We start from the raw sequence: 23,038 nt of genomic DNA, 5'->3' as shown, positions 1-23,038 counted from the left end.
TACACACAAAGTGCTGCGCCAATAGATAAATAAATAGTCTTAAAGTAAAAGTGATTAAAAAAATATATTCCTTCAGGGAACAAAATAAATAAAAAAATCTTCCAATGTGTGAAAGGGTTCTACGTCTCCCTTGGAACCAATGACTCAACAGTGAATCAACCATCACCTCCTACGAAGAAGACAACCGCAAGAGAGAATCAGGTGTGCTCTTACCAGAACATGCCCAAGCACAATATTCCCCACGCACATAAAGAAATGTCATCAGCACACCAAGGATTCCTCAAAAGGGTCCATCGTCCTATATTCATTGACACATACAGCCAAGCCTCGCTCTCACCTGTGTTGCATAGAGCATCCCAAGTTGCCCAAGCCTTGTTAGAAAATAGCTTAAAAAAAAACCAAGCCTCCATTTCAACATTAGAGGTGGAAATGTTTCAAAATAAAAGGTAAAAAGGTAAAAATATAAAGTAGCCAATCAAGGCTTGTACAATGGTCAAACTCCCTCTAGTGGGATAAAATAGTATTGCAGGACAAGTGAAGACAGGGAGATAATCAACATACAATATTATAGCTGACAACAGAATGTAATATAAAATTAAATTATATCACGGAAATAGAAATACTAAATAAATAAAATAGCCTATGGAGACTCTATACCTCACGAAACATTAAAGGGACCAAAAGATTATTTCAAAATCCCAGTAAATCCTGTAGACTAAAAACTGGCATAATAAGAGACCTCCAGGGTTATCAAGAAAGGCTTTAACGTCCTAGTCAATGTTTAGCCTTTGAGAGGTATAAGATTTCAAAGTGTAGATCCATTTTGTCTCTAACTTAGAAATCTCCCCCTTGTTAGCACACACCCTCCAGTGAGGGATAGATCTATCAATGCCCAAGAAAACAGTTCCTGAAGGATCCTCATTAACTGGTTGCCGACTGCCTGCCGCCGTTAAACGGCGGCAGGCAGCCACTCTCAGGCAAATCCCCATAGGTGTATGTCACTTGCGTGTACGAGGCTAGGGGGCGAGCGCGCACCGCCAGCAGCGCGCTCCTGCCCCTGCTCTTCAGCAGGGAAGCCGATGCACGGGACAGGTGGCTCAGATTGCCATCTGACACCCTCAACCGTTCCCTGCTGAGAGAGAAGAACGGCCAGCTGTTGTAAACACAGCTGACCGTTCTTCTCCCTGGAAGGATTATAGAGCCCATGTGATCCTTCTACATAGGATCACATGTCTCTATGGTCATTTCAGAAGCCATGCCCCCCACAGTTAGACTCACTCCCTTAGGCTCACATTTAACCCCTTGATCACCCATAATGTTAACCCCCTTCCCTGCCAGTGTCATTATTACAGTAACAGTGCATATTTTTAGTAGCACTGATTACTGTAGTAATGTCACTGGTCCCCCCAAAAGTGTCAAAAATGTCAGTCAGGGGTCCGATCTGTCCACCGCAATGTCGCAGTCCCGCAAAAAATCGCAGATTGCCACCATTACTGGTAAAAAAAAACAATAAAAACGACATAAATCTTTCCCGTAGTTAGTAGACGTGATAACTTTTGCGCAAGCCAATCAAAATACACTTATTGTGATTTTTTTTTACCAAAAAATATGTAGCAGAAAACAAATTGCCTTGCCCTAAAATATTAAACAATTTTGATTTTAATTTTTTTTTTTTTTTTGAGAATATCATATAGCAGAATGTGAAAAATATTGTTTTTTTTTTTTTTTTCAAAATTGTTGCTCTTTTTTTTGTTTATAGCACAAAAAATAAAAATTGCACAGGTGATCAAATACCACCAAATGAAAGCTCTATTTGTGGGAAAAAAAGGACGCCAATGTTATTTGGGTAAAGCATTGCATGGCCGCCCAATTGTCCTTTAAGGTAACGCAATGCCAAATGGCAAAATAGGGCCTAGTCAGGAAGGGGGCAAATCTTTCCGATCTTAAAGTGGTTAAGGACCTCCCTATAATGTTGGGGCACACTATGACCTTTGAAGCCTTTCTTGATGTTGTTGATTAGTGATGAGCCGAACACCCCCCTGTTCGGTTCGCACCAGAACACCGCGAACAGGGGAAACATTTTTTCAAACAAACAAACTCCATTAAAGTCAATAGTACTCGAACGTCAAAAATCAAACTGCCTCATTTTGAAGGCTTAAATGCAAGTTATTGCCCAAAAAAAAGTATGGGGGTTCGGGTACTGACCTGGGAAACATGTAGCAATGAAAAAAAAGTTTTTAAAAACGAAAGTTTTTAAAGGAGCAGTGATTTACTGATTTTAATGAGGCTTAAAGTGAAACTATAAAAATGAAAAATTCCTTTTTAATATTGTGCATGGGGGGTCCCCTTAATGTGCCTGTATAGTAGCGCATCTCTACGATGTATGTAGCCTGTTGCAGCAATACTGACATTTCTAAAGGAAAACATGTCATATACAAATATACATACAAATTTCAAATGGCATGTACTTGTCATACAGGTGCAGAAAAATTGGGCCTTGGTTGTTGGTGGTGCCTGAACACCCCAACCCTTCGTAGTTACTCTTGCTGGGCGCAGGAACAGGCCCTGCTGGTAAAAATTCCATACCAATTTGGAAATCGCATGTACTTGTCATACAGGTGCATGAAAAATTGGGCCTTTGGTTGTTGGCGGTGCCTGAACACCCCAACCCCTCGCAGTTACTCTTGCTGAGCACAGAAACGGGCCCTGCTGGTAAAAATTCCATACCAATTTTGAAATTGCATGTACTTGTCATACAAGTGCAGAAAAATTGGGCCTTGGTTGCAGGTGGTGCCTGAAAACCCCAACCCCTCGCAGTTACTCTTGCTGGGCGCAGGAACAGGACATACTGGCGAGAATTCCATAAAAATTTGAAATTGCATGTACTTGTCATACAGGTGCAGGAAAATTGAACCTTGGATGTTGGCGGTGCCTGAACACCACAACCCCTCGCAGTTACTCTTGCTGGGCGCAGGAATGGGCCCTGCTGGTAAAAAGGTCATACCAATTCGAAATTGGCAAAGATCAAGTGTTGTATGTGTTCTTATCAGTGATCTAGTGGGGTGCTGTGCTGTCATTTGACCTGGCCAAGGTTGGGTGTCAGCTATGCAAACCTGCTGGAGTGATGGGGACCTGGAAGGTTAGTATCGGCAGGAACTGAAACTGAAATTGGGCCTTTAGTGTTGGTGGTGCCTGAACCCCGTAACCCCTCACAGTTACACTTGCTTGGCGCAGGAACAGGACCTGCTGGTAAGAATTCCATAAAAAATTTGAAATCGAATGTACTTTTCATACAGGTGCCAAAAATTTGGCCTTTGGTGTTGGTGATGCCTGAACACTGTAACCCCTCACAGTTACTCTTGCTGGGCGCAGGAACGGGACCTGCTGGTAAGAATTCCATACAAATTTGAAATCGCATGTACTTGTTATACAGGTGCCAAAAATTGGGCCTTTGGTGTTGGTGGTGCCTGAACACCGCAACCCCTCACAGTTTCTCTTGCTGGGCACAGGGACAGGGCCTGCAGTTAAAAAATGACATACAAATTTGAAATTGTATGCAACTGTCACACAAGTGCAGAAAAATTAGGCCTTGGGGGTTGGTTGTGACCTAAACCAAAAACATTGTTGGAAGCTAGCAGAATCAAGGTTGAGGAATAGGATAGGCAGCATATGCAGTCCTCAAGGGATGGCAAACCCCTAGCAAATTCAATCAGTCACATCAGCATCAGGGGCTTGATATAGTTGCTGTTGATCCATGACTGATTCATTTTGATAAAAGTCAGCTGGTCAACATAGTCTATGGACAAACGCACTCTTTTGTCTGTCACAAAACCTCATGCAGCACTGAAGGTCCATTCGGAAAGCAAGCTGGAAGCAGGACGGGCCAGTAGCTCCATTGCATATTGAGCAAGTTCTGCCCAGTGATCCATCCTCAAGACCCAGTAACCCAGTGCATGCTCAGATGGAAACGTCTCCAAGTCTGCTCTTGCCCCTAGATAATCATGCACCATTTGATGGATACGCTGCCGATGGTTGCTTAAACCTAACAGCCCTGGGTGCTGCTGAGGACTAAATAGCTGTTTAAAGGCATCGGTCAGCCGGCTTCCTTCTCCACTGCTCCTCCTTTGGCTGAACGATGCCTCAGAAACACGTCCAGAGAATGTTAACCTCCCAGTGTCTGGAAAGGTGGTATACAATTTTTTTTTCAAGGCCTCCTCAAGATGTTTCATCCTCTGCTCCCTCTGCGAAGGCAGGATGAGCTCTGCAACTTTACCCTTGTAACGTGTATCAAGAAGGGTTGCCAAACAGTAATTATCCCCCTCCTTGATAGCACAAATCCTCGAGTCCTTTCGCAGACTTTGCAGAATCAGGGTGCCCATGCAACGTAAGTTTGAGGAGGCATGGGCTTCTGAGTCCTCTGGGTCACTAAGGATGACATTGTCAGGAGCAACCTCTCCCCAACCACGTACAACTCCTGGTGTTTCTGGGGAATCAAAACCATCCCTTGAAGACTGCTGTATGCTATCCTATACATCCATGCTGCTGCAATCCTCCTCCTCCTCTTCCTCCTGTGTGTTTTGTGTCCCTGCAGGCATGATAGCTGCATTAAGGGGGCCTTGTGAGAAAAGAAAGTCCTCCTCTTCCTCCCGCTGTTCTGCCTCAAGTGCCCTGTCCATGATTCCACGAAGCGTGTGCTCCAGCAGATAGACTAGAGGGATAGTGTCACTGATGCATGCATCGTCCCGGCTCACCATCCTTGTGACCTCCTCAAATGGTGACAGGATGGTGCGTGTGTCCTTTATCAAAAGCCACTGGCATGGCGAAAAAAATCAAAGCTCCCCTGACCCTGTCCATACTCACACAGGTACTCATTGATGGCCCTCTGCTGTGTGTGCAGCTACTGCAGCATTGCCAATGTTGAGTTGAAACCTGGCGGGCATGTCACAAATGAGGCGGTTGGTGGGCAGGTTCAATTCCCGTTGAATGTCATATAAGCGAGCACTGGCATTGTATGAACGCCCAAAATGGCCACAGACTTTTCTGGCCTGCCTCAAGAGATCTTGGAAGCCCGGGTATCTGGTCAAGAAAAGCTGCACCACCAGATTCAGGACATGTGCCAAGCATGGAACATGTGTGTCAAGTGTCCCTGTCGGAAGGCGGAGAGAAGGTTGGTGCCATTGTTGCATACAACCATTCCTGGCTCAAGCTGTCGTGGCGTCAACCACCTCTGAGCCTGCCCCTGCAGAGCTGACAGAATCTCTGCCGCGGGGTGACTCCTATCCCCTAGACAGACAAACTGAAGCAAGGCATGGCATCTTTTAGCCTGACTGCTTGCGTAGCCCCTTGAATGCTTAGGGAGCTCTGCTGCTTCAGAGGACAATTAAGCAGAAGAGGACATGGAGGAAGAAGAAGAGGAGGAGGTGGTGGAGTAGCCAGATGTGGCATAACCAGCTCCAGCTTTTTGGAGGCGTGGTGGCAAAACAAGCTGCAACACTGAACCCTGTCCTGCATCCTTCCCAGCTGCCAGCAGAGTTACTCAGTGCGCCATGCAGGAAATGTAACGTCCCTGTCCACGCCTGCTGGACCATGAGTCAGCAGTAATGTGAACCTTCCTGCCGACTGCTCTGTCCAACGAGGCCAAAACACTACCTTCCACATGTCAGTAGAGAGCTGTAATGGCCTTACGTGAAAAGAATCATCTTTTTGGTACCTGCCACTGTGGTTCAGCACATTCCACAAATTTGCAAAAGGGAGCAGAGTCTACCAGATGAAAAGGCAGCAATTATAATGCTAGCAATTTGGCCAAGCTAGCATTAAGACACTGAGCATGTGGATGGCTGGGACAGTATTTCTTTCTACAGTTCAGCAACTGGGTAGTGAAATTTCCCTACTGCTCAAATCAAGCGGTGCTGTACTGCTAGCAGACTGGGTGCAGGTCTCTGTGGCACTCATTGCTATACCATCATCCCTCTCAAGCAGGATTTTAAGAAGACATGAGGTATAGTAGGGATAGAGATCCAGATGAGGCGCAAGGTGAAGTATGCTTGTTTTTATCTTTTGGCTCTTTCGGGTGCTCTTGCCAACTGACTGCATGGCAGATCGTCATATGTCTTGTCAAGCATGTGGTGCCCAAGCAGCTGGTGTTCTGGCCATGCTTGATCCGCTTCAGGCAGTTGGTGGAAACAGCAACGCTGTAGTCTACTGCACATGTGCTGAAAAAGCCCACACTAATTAAGCTGCGATGCAATAGGTTGGCTACTCCTATGGCGGCCCCTGGAGCACATCCTGCCTTATTGGAGATGTGCTGCCTCCTCCTCCCCGTCAATTTCCTCCTCTATCCTGTCAGGCACCCAAGTACAGTCAGTGACCTCATCATCTCCTCCCTCCTTGGCAGTATGCTGCAGTTGTGGCAACGTGACTGCTAGTTTCTTGTCCGTCATTGTCACCCCCTCTCTCTAGGCTCACGTTATTCCCCTTATCAACCTGGGAACCAACATTACAGCTTTCAAATTGCTGCGCATCCTCCAGCAGCATGTCACTGACACTATGATCAAATAGTTCCGGTGAATCCTCCATTCATGATTGTGAGGCGACAGAAGGAGTAGCTGTGAAGAAGGAACCTGTGGATTAGGCTGCTTTGGCAGCTGCGGTGGAAGGCAAACTAGTATTAGTGTTTCTGTCAGAGGACGAGGAGGATGAGGACGGCCTATTTATCCACTCCAACAACTCTTCTACACGTTGTGGCTGAATAACATGGCCAGCACCGGAAAAAAAGGACGGGCGTGCCCCGCCTGCAGAGGATACACCATGTCTGTGACCACCAGTTTTCACTGTGGACACAGAGGCTGCTTGCCTTCTTTTCGTGGCCTCTGAGCGTTTGCCTCTCCTTGTCGGCCTTTCAGACATGATGTGGATTTTGGAGGGGTTTTTATTACTGGTTGATCAATATATAATCTATATATAATGCACTGCTTATATGTACTGAAATGACCAATAGATACTGAATGGCCTGATATATACTCAAGTGGCCTATATATCTATAGAGATATCAATGTATGGTCTATACAGAACTGACCAATAGATACTGAATGGCCTGATATATACACAAGTGACTTATATATATATGTAGATATCAATATATGGTCTATACTGAAATGACCGATAGATACTGAATGACCTAATATATATTCAAGTGGTCTATATATATATATTAGATATCAATGTATGCTCTATACTGAACTGACCGATAGATACTCAATGGCCTAATATATGTAATCAATTGTCCTATACATATATATGCGCAGAGAGATCAATGTATGATCTATACTGACCGTGACGGATAGATACTCAATGGCCTAATATACAATCAATTGTCCTATATATATATATATATATATATATATATTGCTACTAACATTTGTTGCGAAAGGTGAGGTTGGGTCAACCCTCACCACTGTGGGTGTCTTGGACACGCAGGAACGTGACCCCCAGTTGTGTTCTGGCAAAGCGGTCTCATTTCGGAGTGTCCATTTGAATTTAGAAAACATAGCAAATCTTGTATTCATAAGAAGAAAGTAAGGATGGTCGTTGCCCTTTAATTCATAAGCCTGTTGTGGTTTCTTTTAAGACAGAAGCAGGCTGTGTCTTTAATATAAAAAGAGGAAGTAGCCGAAGAGGTTCCTTCTCCGTGAGCTCGGAGAAAGGAAAAAAAAAAAAGATTGTTTCTTTATCTGATAAATGAACGGCATATGATATTTTTTGGGGTTATTTCCTATTAAATAAAAAACTAAGATGAAAAATAATATGTTGCCCTTTAAACCAGGAATCTTTGTTTAGACATTTTGGGTTCTGAACCAAAGGTAGCTGATCGAGAGGAAGCCGAGAGGAATCAACACAGACGAGGGCAGAGACTGATCACCTCTGAATATACGGTAAGACATACTTTGAACCTTGCCCGTATACACCCTGTCTCTGTGATTGATTATCTTTGTGTCCATATCAGCTGCCGGCGGTCAGCAAGACAGGTAACATAACTTGCCCAAAGTGTATTAAGAAGGAACCTGCAGAATTTATATCTGCTGCCTGTTTTGTGTTTTGTTATACTCTTATAATGAGTCCGTAATGTGTGTAATATGTTCTGTTATTTAGAGAAATTAGCATTTATTTTGCTGCGTGGAAGTGGGATTGAGAAATGGCAGCTAAAATAACGTATTGAATTAAGTGGTATTTCAGGGGCATCCTCCGTAACCAAAGGGGAACCTCTGATCAGATTTTTTGAAATTTGGGACAAAGTTCTTAGAGGTTTTTTTCGTTTGAAAGATAAAAGTACATTACTTCCTGTCATTATGGGTGTATAAAAAGTGACCTACTACAAATAGTGTAAACACATAATGCCAATCACATAATGCACTGCACGAGACGCGTGCTCGCAGTGCATTATAGATGCGGGCGCTCGAATTTCCCACAAAGAAGCATATTTGTTCGTCATTCGACGAACGAGCAAACAGCCAATGTTCAAGTCGAACTTACGTTCAACTCAAACTCGAAGTTGGATCTGTGTCTTGAGATCTTCCTGCGGGCACCGTGGAGTTCCCAGGGATTCACTCTGAAGATGGTGTTGGTCAGTATCCTCTTCGGTCCTGGCGTCAGTGGGTAACCCAGATGGGTGACTCGCAAGAAGGTGTGTGAAAGAGAGAAGGCTCCGATAGTGTAGTAATTTTAAGATTTAAGATTTATTGGAAAAGCAAGCTAAAAACACTCACATTTGAAAAAGCCGCAAACGACATGTAGGATGTGGACATGGCTTGTCCTCTGGCAACAGTTCTGGTACTATCAGCTGCCCTACGCGTGTCGTCACTGTCACGTGACTTCATCAGGGGAATCAGGGAAGCCACGTGACGGTGAGAACACGCGTAGGGCAGCTGATAGTACCGGAACTGTTGCTGGAGGACAAGCCAGCTGTTCACTTCCTGCATGTCATTTGCGGCATTTTCAAATGTGAGTGCTTTTAGCTTGCTTTTCCAATAATCTTTTAAAATGACTACACTATCGGAGCCTTCTCTCTTCCACACACCTTCCTGCGAGTCACCCATCTGGGTTACCCACTGACGCCAGGACCGAAGAGGATACTGACCAACACCATCTTCAGAGTGAATCCCTGGGAACTTTGCGACGCCAGCAGGAAGATCTCAAGACACAGTCCCACCATCGTGCCGTACTTCATGCTGTTACCTTACAGCTGTAAGGCAAGAAGTTAGTACAGCCATTTATACTCTGCTCACGTTTATCAGTCATTCATCATTGCCGGTCTGGGAGGTTTCCTATTTGAAAGAGACCGTTGGAGGGCACATTCTCTATTTTTATCAGTGGACTGTTTACTATATCAAAATTTGTTCAGTGTGTCACCCTACCAGATCTGCGAGGAGTTTTGCTGGCTCTCACTCATTTTGTTACATTTCAATAGTAACAAGTGGTCTCATATATACTAGATATATACCATCTTTCTACTTATACGTGATATTCCAGTGATTATCTGCCACATTTTCTGCATCTTCAGTGCCTGTTGCCTGTCTTAGAGTGGCTATAGGCTGAATATAGTGGTGTCATTTTTAGTATCTATTTATCACTAGAAGATTTATCACTTTGTTATCTACACATATTTGGTTTTATAGCACCTTGTCGATTGATTACACCTTTTTATCCTATTTATCTATCTTTATTTATTGAAGAATTAGGATTTATTCAATTTATTTTATTATATTTATTCACATTTTATTGTGCCAATATCCTTCACTCTTGTCACTTTATATTGCTTTTAGATTGTTCTTTTATTATATATCTTCATTTATCACTTTGTCACCCTCATACACTTGGAGATTTAACACCGGGTCAATTTACTATTCATTGAATCTATTTTTATTACACCTACTGAAGATTTGGGATACGTCCATCTGTTTATTTATTTAACTTAATTTTTCTGATTCAGTTCCAGACTTAGCACTATATCACTTTAGTATATATAATAATTCATTACTACAGAACAGCGCAGCACTCTCTTTCCTCTATTATACTGTTGACATAAGGAATTTGTCATCTTTGGTGTTTGCAGCTATTCTCTTGAAGTCAATATTGTGGAGTGTGATAGCACGTGGGTTCCCCCCATTTTTTCCATGTAATCCACATAGGTGGTCGTACATGTCATAAAGGATAACAGTAAATGTTCTGGATGTAGCTGAAGAGCTAAAAATTGGTAACCTTTCTATCCCTAATTCTATTAATACTACAAACCTGACACATTTTGCATTTATAATAACCCACTAAATTATGAAAGAGAAAGGGCCTTTGGGGGTGTCAAGAATATTAGGGAACCCCTCTATTGATAACCAGAGGTTTAGGGGGTATGAGTGAATCCAACACCTCATCCTTTTATAATATATGCCAGTGCTTACCCTGAATTCTCTTTATGACATTATGATGTGAGGAGAAGGATGTAACAAAAGCTAATCCAAACTTATCTCACCCTTTTTCATTACCTCTATGCTTCTCCGTCAGAAGGGAACTCCAGACCAATTGTTGCACCAAATAGATGGTATCATCCAAAGTGGTGGTATCATACCCCTTCTCCACAACTTCATCTTTAAGGATTTTAGCCTGAATATCAAAATCTTCTGGTCGGGTTTAATTGCACCCTAAATGCATAAATTGTCCTGAGGGACTCCTTTTAACCATGGTTGATAGTAGCAACTATCAACTGGAAAATATTAATTCTGATCCGTCAATTAAAAAAAAATGTGGAGGTTACAAATCCACCCTCTTCAGAGGAAATTTTTAGATCCAAAAAATTAATTATCTACTATTATCTCTATTAATTATTAAATATTTTGGCTGGCCTCATAGTTTAATACGATGTCCCTTTCATTATTATTCAAGAAATTAATTTATGACTCCAATGATTAGAGGTCCCCATCCCAAAGGAGGAGGATGTCATCTATATACCTGGCCCATAGGACCACCTCTGGTCCCTGCTGGGCATAGATGACAACCTCCCCCCACTTGGCCATTAATAAATTTGCCAGACTGGGGGCATATTTAGCCCCCATGGCTGCTCCTCTGTTTTGCAGGTAAAACGTGCCCCCAAAAAACAAATTAAAAGTGAGTGGTTGCAAACTTAAGGAGATCCATAATAAATACCTTACAGATCAGTAAATTGGAATCTTTCTCTAGGTAATAATAAACAGCTGAAACACCAAGGTCAAGTGGAATAATGGTATACAATGATGTGACATCAGCAGTCACTAGCCAACAACCTTCCCGAGAGTGGCAATTCTTAATGATATTAACAATATGTTTGGTATCTCTGATATAGGATGGCATGTTTTTAACTAAGGGTTGGAGGAAGTATTTAATATATTTACCCACCCGGGATGTCACAGAGTCAGTACCACTGACAAAGGCACGTCACAGGGGAAAAAAGGGTGCTTATAAATCTAGGGTAGATAATAAATAATCGCAGTATGGGGAGCAACTGGAAAAACAAAAGATTTCTCCTTCTTGTCCAAAATTCCTTGTTGGTAACCCCTACTAACAATTTTCTCCAATTCCCTCTTGTAGGCCCATACTGGATCTCAAGGGTACATAATTGGCATTAACCTCCAATATCTTAGTCATTTCAGATACATAGGCATTTTTGTCCAACAGGTCAAAATCTTTCCGATTGCACAATTCCTCAATACCTTTTTATAAATGATTGGACATCATAAGGGTCTAAACTCGCACCTTATCTAGATCCCTTAATACTACATCCCTGAAAACCTTAAGGGAAGACACTAACCCCCCATGGGGGGTTGAACAAGGAGGCATTAGACAATTTTGAGTGTTGAATCTCAGTAGAAATAATCCTCCTATCTTTAAAATTGTTGTAAAGAGTTGTAAAGTAAGAAGGTTTTTTTTATCTTAATGCATTCTATACTTACCTAATACTTACCTGAGTTCCATCTCTGTCCAGCGATGTCCATGAGTCCCTCGGCTGTCTGGGACACAGCCTCGGCACCATTGGCTCACGCAGCTGTCAAGTCAGTTAGCCAATCAGGAGAGGGAGGGCGAAGGCCCAAATGGCAGCTCTGTGTCTGAATGGACACATGGAGCTGCAGCTCAGCTCGGGTGCCCCCATAGCAAGCTGTTTGCTGTTGGGGCACTCAACAAGAGGGAAGTGGCTAGGAGCAGCATTAAGGGACCCGAAAAAAGGGGGATCTGGGGCTGTCCTGTGCAAAATCAACTGCACAGAGGAGGTAAGTAAAACGTTTGTTATTTTTAAAAAAAAACAAGACTTTACAATTACTTTAATGGGATTAATGCTAATGTATCTCTTGATGTTAAGTTTACAGATTACATATATTACATCTTAAAATGTCACTCAAGTTAATCCCTTTGCGCCGATGCCTTCCAGCCCTTTAAGGGGTTTCAGATGCTGAAGACGGGGCCGGGTTAATGATCATGTGACCTCCGTGATTGGCGGTCACATGATGGGAAAGCTTCCGATTGCAAGAAGCGATTGGGAGCTTTCCGTTAGCCGCCAATAACTAGGCTGGGAGCACATACACTCGGCACAGCTGTGTCTGCAAACTGGTACGCAAATATGCTGCCTCTCTGCACCAAGGCCCACCCGCTGAGAGACTACATATTTGCAGTATCTCACAAAAGTGAGTACACCCCTCACATTTTTGTAAATATTTTATTATATCTTTTCACGTGACAACACTGAAAACTTTGCTACAATGTAAAGTAGTCAGTGTACAGCTTGTATAACAGTGTAACTTTGCTATCCCCTCAAAATAACTCCACACACAGCCATTAATGTCTAAACCGCTGGCAACAAAAGTGAGTACACCCCTAAGTACAAATGTCCAAATTGGGCCCAAAGTGTCAATATTTTGTATGGTCACCATTATTTTCCAGCACTGCCTTAACCCTCTTGGGCATGGAGTTCACCAGAGTTTCACAGATTGCCACTAGAGTCCTCTTCCACACCTCCATGATGACAGCACAGAGCTGGTGGATGTTAGAGACCTTGGGCTCCTCCACCTTCCATTTGAGAATGCCCCTACAGATGCTCAATAGGGTTTAGGACTGGAGACATGCTTGGCCAGTCCATCATGTTTACCTCAGCTTTCTTAGCAAGGCAGAGGTCATCTTGGAGGTGTGTTTGGGGTCATTATCATGTTGGAATACTTCCCTACGGCCCAGTCTCCGAAGGGAGGGGATCATGCTCTGCTTCAGTATGTCACAGTACATGTTGGCATTCATTGTTCCCTCAATGAACTGTAGCTCCCCAGTGTCGGCAGCACTCATGCAGCCCCAGACCATGACACTTCCACCATCATGCTTGACTGTAGGCAAGACATAGTTGTCTTTGTACTCCTCACCTGGTTGGCGCCACACACGCTTGACACAATCTGAACAAAATAAGTTTATCTTGGTCTCATCAGACCACAGGACATGGTTCCAGTAATCCATGTCCTTAGTCTGCTTGTTTGTCTTCAGCAAACTGTTTGTGGGCTTGCTTGTGCATCATCTATAGAAGAGGCTTCCTTCTAGGATGACAGACATGCAGACCAATTTGATGCAGTGTGTGGCATATGGTCTGAGCTTTGACAGGCTGACCCCCCACCCCTTCAACCTCTGCAGCAATGCTGGCAGTCCTCATACGTCTATTTTCCAAGGATAACCTCTGGATATGATGCTGAGCACGTGCACTCAACTTCTTTGGTCAACCATGGCGAGGCCTGTTCTGAGTAGAACCTGTCCTGTTAAACCGCTGTATGGTCTTGGCCACCATGCTGCAGCTCAGTTTCAATGTCTTGGCAAACTTATTATAGACTAGGCCATCTTTATGTAGAGCAACAATTCTTTTTTTCAGATCCTCGGAGAGTGCCATGAGGTGCCATGTTAAACTTCCAGTGACCAGTATGAGAGAGTGAGAGCGATAACACCAAATTTAACACACCTGAGACCTTGTACCACTAACAAATCACATGACATTGGGGACGAAAAATGGCTAATTGGGGCCAATTTGGACATTTTCACTTAGGTGTGTACTCACTTTTGTTGCCAGAAGTTTAGACATTAATGGCTGTGTGTTGAATTATTTTGAGGGGACAGCACATTTACACTGTTATACAAGCTGTACACTCACTGCTTTACATTGTAGCAAAGTGTCATTTCTTCAGTGTTGTCACATGAAAATATATACCTAATAAAATATTCACAAAAATATGAGGGGTGTACTCACTTTTGTGAGATACTGTACATACCGTCTGCACATAGGGGACAGCACATTTACACTGTTATACAAGCTGTACACTCACTGCTTTACATTGTAGCAAAGTGTCATTTCTTCAGTGTTGTCACATGAAAATATATACCTAATAAAATATTCACAAAAATATGAGGGGTGTACTCACTTTTGTGAGATACTGTACATACCGTCTGCACATAGGGGTTAAAAAAGAATAGCACAATGAAAAACAAACTTGCCGGCTAACAAAGATGGTGTTTCATCCTAAGGCAGAGCGACGTGTTTGAGTCATCGCAATTCTTTTTTAACAATGTACAGTGAGTGACATTTTTGGGTTTAATAAATATTTTAAAGGGTTTTACACTATTCAGTTTGTATGTTTTCTCTTATGCCAACTGTTGATGTTTGGGAGAATGGCCTGAAGTTCATAGAGTTACATAGTTACACAATTAGTGAGGTTGAAAAAAGACACCAATCCATCCAGTTCAACCTATGATGTGTGTGTTTGCTGTTAACTGTACATTGTATACTCCTTTATGTTGTGGTCTTTAAGGTGCCCATGTAATAGTTTTTTTAAACTATCGATGCTCGCAGCTGTTGCCACTGCTTGTGGAAGAGAATTCCACATCCTTACAGCTCTGACATTAAAGAACCCTTTACACAGTTTAAGGTTAAACCGCTTTTCTTCAAGTTTTAGTGAGTGGTCCCTTATTGAATTCCCTTTCTCTGAAAAATTTGTTCCATATGCTAGCCAAATGGTCACCAGTTCGGTATTTGTACATTGATATCATATCCCATCTCAAGCGTCTCTTCTCCAGAGAGAATACGTTTAATGCTTGTAGTCTTTCCTCATAGCTGATGTCCTCCATTCCCCTAATTATCTGTGTTGTCCTTCTCTGGACTCTCTCTAGTTCCAGCACATCCTTTCTGAGGACCGGTGCCCAGAACTGCACGACATACTTAAGATGTGGCCAGACCAGAGTGTTGCAGAGTTGGAGAATAATAATTTTATCTCTGGAGTGAATCCCCTTTTTTATACATGCTAGTATTCTGTTGGCTTTGGTTGAAGCAGCAGCACTTTATGCATAGATATACAATTAACCCTTATTAATATCTCATGGTGCGTCTGCAGCTTAAAGTGATTGTAAAGGCAAAAGGTTTTTACCTTCATGCATTTTTCATGCAGACCCCCCCCCCCAAATACTTACCTGAGCCCCCTCTCGATCCAGTGATGTCCACGAGAGCCTTGCCTCTCTATGGATTCGCACTCCTGATTGGCTTTTGACAGCAGTGGGAGCCATTGGTTTCTGCTGCTGTCAATCACAGCCAGTGAGCCAGTCAGGAGATTGAGGGGGTAGGGCAAAGCTGCGGCTCTGTGCGTGAATGGACACACAAAGCTGTGGGTCAGAATCACGCCTGCTTGGGTGCCCCCAGAGCAAACGGCTTGCTTTGGGGGACCAGGCAGGAGGGAGGAGCCATAAGCGCTGGCATTGGACCCGAGCGGAGGAGGAGGATCCGGGCTGCTCTGTGCAAAACCATTACAAAGAGCAGGTAAGTATAACATGTTTGTTATTTAAAAAGAAAAAAGGCTTTAATATCACTTTATACTGTACGGCGTGTTTATGTGTTACACAAGAGTGGTCTCATTTATAGTTGAAAAAATACTGTTTTACTGTGTATATATATATATATATATATCTCAAGGCATAAATTGAGAGCAATTATGCCTTGGAGGTAGTCCTTCCCTGCTAAAGATAGAACCACAAAACAAAATCCCAACATTGCTTTGGTGAGTCAAATCCAATAAAGCATAAATGGCTACCTTTCAGATCAATTGATAGACAGCACAGCAACATTGATGAGTGAAACAAAAGGTACTTTTTGATATGAAGCCTATTCATTGCACAGAGGTTCACCATGGCTCCATTCTGTACTGTAGCAGTGGCTGTTATTTTGTACTCCAGCACCTGGCACAGGTCTTTTGCAGTCCATTGTGGCAGGCTAATCTCTTGCCCAATGATCCCTTCATAGTTCTGACACCAGGGCCCTTAGAAACAGTCAGAGTAATCAATATGGAACACTAGTCCTGGGTCATTTTTCCAAATTACACAAATGTTTACTCTGGACTTCACTTCTGGCCAGTGGAGTGCCATTTTGATGAGGGGGTGAAGGTGCTATTGAATATCACAAAGGTTGTATTGGCAAATGAACCCTGACTAGAAGTGGACATGGTGGTGAGAAGGTACCCCCTATGAGGAGTATATGAGGAGGATGTCTGGTGCAAGGAAAGCCTTGTAAGCCATGTAAAGTGCTACTGACCTTCATATTCAACATAAGGGGTTACCATTATTCATTGAGTGCTACTCACAAGGAGAATGGTCAATAAGCACAGGCACATTCTGGTTGTTGAGGGTCAAAGTTGTGGAGAAAATAAAGAACAGAAAGCACAGCCATTTGGAAAAGCACTTTATTGGTTTGCAAGAGGACTGATCAAAACTTCTTGTTTACAGCACCAGCACTTTTTTGGACCTTGGGAGGACATTTATTTATGGTTTATTGTACAAATTTATGTTTACACTGTGGACTCTTTACAGCACTATTTTTTTTTTTTATATATATAATCTTTATTTTAAGAAATTATCATACAACAAAGAAAGGTATCAAAACAGGGATCAAAAAGGGGGAACACAAAGGAGGGAAACTTTTCAGAGTACATCGGTATCAGGAGAGGAAAAGTTTGATAAAGGCACCAGTAAATGCACAAATGAACAATCAGGTTGAGAAGTCGCAATGTGCAAATGGAATTTTAACTAGCGCCATCCTAGGGGCCCTCCCCATAGGCAGGGCAGGAACCCCAGCCTTCCCCATCCCACCCAGTCATCCAGTATTCAAAAAGATTGGGCTAAATGGTGCTGCAGGGCAAGCAGGGAAGAGGGAGGAGTAGCCCCTCCGCCCCCCGAACGCAGGGAAAAGGTAACATAACTATGAGGAGAACAGAAATGGGGTGGGGGGAGATGGGGGTAAACTAGGGAGCAGTAAAATGTGGCAGAGGGTCTCCCAAAGGGAGTGGAGGACAGGTTCCAAGGGGGAAGGGGGGTTAAGGTGGAGTAGAAGCAGGGTTGTTCGGGAGCAAATGTCATTACAGTATGGCATACATGAAATCCGCAGGGGTGGGACTTAAGAGGATCTCGAGGTGACATAGTGCGTCCACAGGGCCCATTTGGCATAAAACGTATCATATCGGTCTTTACACCTAGCCATCCACTCCTCCGCTGCCATGATATAGCTTTGCCATAGAGTATATATCTGGGTATATATCTTGTTGGGCGTTATATCCCCCTCAGTGAGGTACGTGGGCACTGCTTGGGGGGCATGCCGGTGTGGTGAAGGTGTACGATCATTATATTCATATAAGAGCACATGAATACCTGATACAGGATTTTATCACCAAAAGGGTGCCAGCAGATTGGACTGTTCCTCTCTCTTTGTTTTAATATGACACAGTATGGACTATGTGATCAGTTATAGCGCTGTTAGTGTTTGCATGTGATTTTATCATATGATTTTATTATATGTGCACACCATTTTTAGTGCTGCCATGATATCGTTTACCTTCTTAACCCAAGGTTCGTGGGTTGGCACCGCCGACTGTTTCCAGTGGAGCGGTACCAAGCGGGGGGGCTGCGTTCAGGAGGTGTTTACAGCACTATTTTACAAATATATCAGATATAGCTCTAGCACGTTATGCATTGGATTTAAAGGGATAGAAGGAGGATTTATAAATAATATTAATATTTTTTGTAATGTTTTAGTGCCGCACCTAGTTTTATTTACTTTATTTGCACTATCTCCCTTAAAAAGGAGGTGTGTGGCAGCTCTGCATATAGGAACTTTTAGCCCCGGTTCACATTAGTGCGATGACAGGCATCACATACAATGTCTGTGCAACGCGAATTTAGCCATACATATTGTATGGCTGAATTTGCATCGCATTCGGACACAACACGCACAGGACCCTTTTTTGGGTCCGCACCAGAATCGGATCGGATGGTGGTTCACATCTATGCAATCTGACTCATGTCTAAACTGACAGTTCGAACTGCGATATACGAACTACGATTTGCATACGGCAGTGTGAACTGCCTGCGATTTGAATGCGATGCAGGAGCCCGCAGTGGATTCGCAGGGTTCCCACATCTCATATATGTGAACCAGCCTTTAGGTACTTATCATATAAATTGTGTTGATACACATTTTCTTTTTTTTTTAATGTTTACAAACTTTTTATTTGGTATAAAATGGTGGTACAAGTAAATACAGCACGTTAAGAAAAATACATTGCAAATGGGAATAGAAAATACAAAGTTAGATTACAATTGAACAAATAAAATGTTGAGATGGGTTATTTAAATAACATAGGACAGAAAAATCATTGTATAAGTGTAAAATTAAAATATAATTACCATATATCACATAGTGTGACACATAATAAATAAGCCATGTAAGATCAGATATTAAATTAACATTAGACGTGCACTACTGAAAAATCATCATCATTCGTTACGATCGGCATTCGTACTTCTGATCATTCGTAACTTCGGGTTGCATTTGTTACGTTCCATTCAAGACATACAGTAGAAACAAAGCTTTACCCACCAGGGGTTGGTTTCAATGTATTATAGTCATCGAACAACATCCAACCTCTTATTTGGTCACCCAGTTTGGGCTGTGCAGGCTCAACACCCGTTCGAGGACCATCTCTCTACCTAGAGAGTGTCCCACTGTCATTGAACTCAAAATTTGTTTTGGTGTGGGGCCAGACAGACTTGGACATGTCCACCATCCTCTCACACACTTTCTCCAAAAGAGACTTGACTGCGAGCAGACTTCTCTCCTTTATAGACCAATTCAGCCGGTTTCTATTGGGAATCCACTCCCATACCACTTTTTCTAAACCATCAGGTTCCTTTTCAGTGCCACAACCATCTTTCTCCCTGTCACTTTATCACATTTTCACTATGATAGACAGCACTTTCTGTTACAAGATCAACACACCCAAATCCCCCTTCTAATAGAGATGCAAAACTTTAGGTCTAAAGCTTGATCTAAGAACAAAGTGCAGACAGGTCCAACAGTTTGGCCAGTAGATTGGCTGAAATATATGTAGCCATCTGGTGACACAAAAATCTGCAAGATCTGGGACAGATGATACATTGTAATATTTTGGATAATAGAGCCACATTTCGCACTCACTATGCTAATATACTGTATTCCAATAGATCACTAATTTCTTGCTAGAAAAAGATAAAAGACAGGTAATTTATTAGGTGAGGGGTATTATAGAAGTTTATTGGAACATAAAATTTCACAGGGGTTGTAAAAAAAAAAAAAATACTTACAGCTGAAAACATTTGTTCAGTCTGCGGAGTTACTTTACAACAATCTGATAAGAAACTGCACAGTCATTGTCAGTTAAAGTGAACAGAAAAAACAGACAGTAATATAGCCAGAGCCACTTTAAAGGATAGCTGTCATAAGAGAAATAAGTAGACTTTTATTGATGACCTCTGCTTCTGAAAAAGTTAGTTATCGGTCTCCCATGCTGATGCTTTGACCTCAGTACTCTAAGTCAGATCTGATAAAGTTGTTGAGATAAGCAGTTCTGAAATTGCTCTAACTTTTTTGCCCCATGTTTGTTTTGGGTAATTCCTAAAGAGTATTGATGCCAAACAACTGGTGCTTACAGAAGGAGGCCTATAATTGTCATATCTTTCACATGACAAGTGTGCTCAGAAACATTTGTGGGCCCACAGATATCATTAGTGAACCCCAATCAATTCTCTTAAAAGAGAGAAACTGTCACTTTGCCCATTCAGTGTTTCCTGACAGTCCACTGGTGCTAAGAAGGTCTAACTCCAGAATCTATGCTCCATCATTGCCTTCCCACTGAAGGAGTACACCCTGGGGAAGATGGTCACATGGAGTATACCCTGGGGAAGATGGTAACATGGTGTTAAAGCTCAAGTGAATGTGTTTGCACCTGCTGATTTGCCACTCAGACTTGGGCAGCATCCCATCGTGGAGGTCAAATACTCCCCCACACCCAGAAGCCCTGCTTGGTTAAAGCACCTCAATGGTGTGAGGGATATCCTGGAATGGGAACACAGTGTGGGAGCACAGATTGGCAGGTATAAATTCCTAGAGGAGTAGGCTCTTAGCAGACACGGTCACTGTAGTGACAGTGTATCTTTAAAGCCTAAGAAAAAAACACACAAAAATCAGCTGAGGAGATGTAATGCATCTCTTGTGCTGATGCCTCTACTGTTAGATGCCACTTTCCCTGTCCATACCCTCATCATAATCTTACAGTGCAGTGGGGTTAATAGAACTGTTGGGGCTGTCATGGGCTCTAATCAAGAGTGCCCCACTGTACCTGCCCTTTCTGCCTAGTTTCTATAAATGAAACAGTATCTATGAATGAAGGATGGACAAATGATTGAAAGATCTGCCCTATCCATTCACAGATTGTGTTTCATTCATAGAAGCTGTAATATGGTTTCTATGAATGAAGCAGCTTGGCGAAAAGAACAGTTATAGACAGGCACTCATATACCGACACTAAATCAAAACTTCCCTTTGTGCGGGCCAAATAGCATTATTGGTTGCTAGGATGCTGACAGCCACCAGCGTCCTAGCAAACAACAATTCCGGTGCCTGCCAGCTTGTTTTAAATTGTATATAAGCCGGTGGGAATCCCATATGAAGTTATTGACCAAATATAGTCATGATGATGTTTGACCAGTGACATCGGCCAACACCCCATCTGGTTTGTTTACATTCAGCAGCCAGACAGGAAGATGTCATTCATTAAGGATATCGGCAGGAGGGTTTGTTATGGATGTAAACAGAATAAAGGAGCTGGAAAATGTATTTTATGGGTAATTTAAATGGTACATTCTTCTATGTATAATGTTCCATATGCTTTGGTACATTCTTCTATGTATAATGTTCCATATGCTTTAGTTACTGAACAGTATACATATATATTTTTTTTTTTTTCACATTGATGCATGTCTTACATGGCAGTGCCCAGCTCCCCATACCCTTAATTTCTCAATTTTTTTCCTATTAGCTTTAAAAATGGCCCAATATGGATTTTTAAGATTTACCTCCCATTGACTCTAAAGGAGTTCGCATTACCATTCAAAATTTGCAAATTTCTTTGAGGTGTTCGCTCCTACAAATCAAAGCTGGGCAGATTCACCTAAAGTTCTTTTAATTCATACTAGACAAATTAACCACTTCTGACTTCAGTGTTCAAACGACTGCCTTAGCGGGGCATAAAGCGCATCTTATAAGTATAAGGGACAGCTCCGTTGGTATTTGGTATTGAGGTGATATGAATATTTGAAGGATCCTCGTCGCACTTCAGGTTAAAATGTTGCAAGATGGAGGAAAGAAACAAAAAGATCTCCATTCTGGCCATTCCTTCTCCAAGACAGATTCTCTTCCCTGAAAAGTAGAGGAAGTATAAGAAATATACTTGTGCTAACCTAATAGATAAGGAGTTGTCAAAGTAGTTTAAAGTTCATATAAGTAATACATTTATGCGAGGTAGCTAAACTGTAATAAAATTGTAAAATGCATTGCTGGCATTCCAAGTTTCTTTACCTTTTAGCATGCAACTAGCCCAATTAAACTGTGTAAAAAATGTACAAAACATGTAGATAGTAGATAATATTATTTATGCACTTGGCTAGCCAAGCACATTTTCCAACTACATCCACATCCAGTAGGTGAGATGGGGTGGGGGGGGGGGGGGGGTAACAGGAAGGCATACAGAGATCCTGACACAATTTTAGCACCAAAATATTGATGATATTACAGGATATCAATAGTTGTGCACACAGAATTGTTTATAATAATTCACTATATATTATATATATATATATATATATATATATATATATATATATATATATATATATATATATATATATATATATATATATATATATATCAGGGCTTTTTTTCAGTAAGGAAGTGGGGTAAAGCAGTCCCAGCACCTCCAGCACTAAATGCATGTAATAGCAAGGGTTGATGGGGTAAGCTGGAGGATCTATTGATGTTGGCTGCTGGGATCTATCGTTGATAAGGGGTCAATTGTTGCTGGGAGCGATCTACTGTTAAGGGAGAGATCTTTCGTTGGGGGAAGCTGGAGGGTCTATAGATGCTGGCTGCTGGGAGATCTGTTGTTGCTGCTGGAGGTCTATTGTTGTGGGGGGGGGGGGTCCATTGTTGCTGCGAGGAGTCTGTTGTTGTGCGGTTGGGGCTATTGTTTCTGGTGGGGAGCCTTAAGTTGTTGGGTGGTCAGTTGTTGCTGGGAGGGATCTACTGTTGAGGGGGAGGTCTATCATTGCAGAATGATGGTCTATTGATGCTGGCTGCTGAGAGATCGGTTTTTGCTGCTGGGTGTCTATTCCTTCTGGGGTGGTATTTTGTTGTGAGGAGTCCATTGTTGCTTGGGGGGGGTCTATTGTTGCTGGGGTGGGGTGTATGGCTGCTGTGGGGTCTATTGTTACTCACTGCAGAGGATTTATTTGACTGTTTTTCTTGATACCATTAACACATTCTATATAATTTTCTTAGTAGCACAAAATAGTACTTGGTTTTGTATTCTCTAAAAGAGGCAGTACTGGGAGGTGTGTAGGGGATGGAACCAAAGGATGGTGTTCAGAAGTTGGT

At 42.4% G+C, this 23,038-nt stretch overlaps 1 protein-coding gene across 1 annotated transcript in view; it reads right to left on the bottom strand.

The window, feature by feature from the left end:
- Nucleotides 1–21,348: 21,348 nt before the first annotated feature.
- LOC309559464 (cytochrome P450 2C8-like) overlaps nt 21,349–23,038 on the bottom strand; it is a 95,686-nt gene continuing 93,996 nt past the window's right edge. The window contains exon 10 of the mRNA XM_082262736.1: nt 21,349–21,805. Coding sequence (XP_082118862.1) covers nt 21,624–21,805 — 182 coding nt within the window. The 3' untranslated portion in view covers nt 21,349–21,623. The remainder of the gene's footprint in view (nt 21,806–23,038) is intronic.

Source organism: Pelophylax lessonae, assembly GCF_965119305.1.
Source record: "Pelophylax lessonae genome assembly, chromosome: 7".
NCBI lineage: Eukaryota > Metazoa > Chordata > Amphibia > Anura > Ranidae > Pelophylax > Pelophylax lessonae.
Note: the sequence above shows the minus strand (reverse complement) of the source record. Positions and strands in the feature narration are given on the sequence as shown.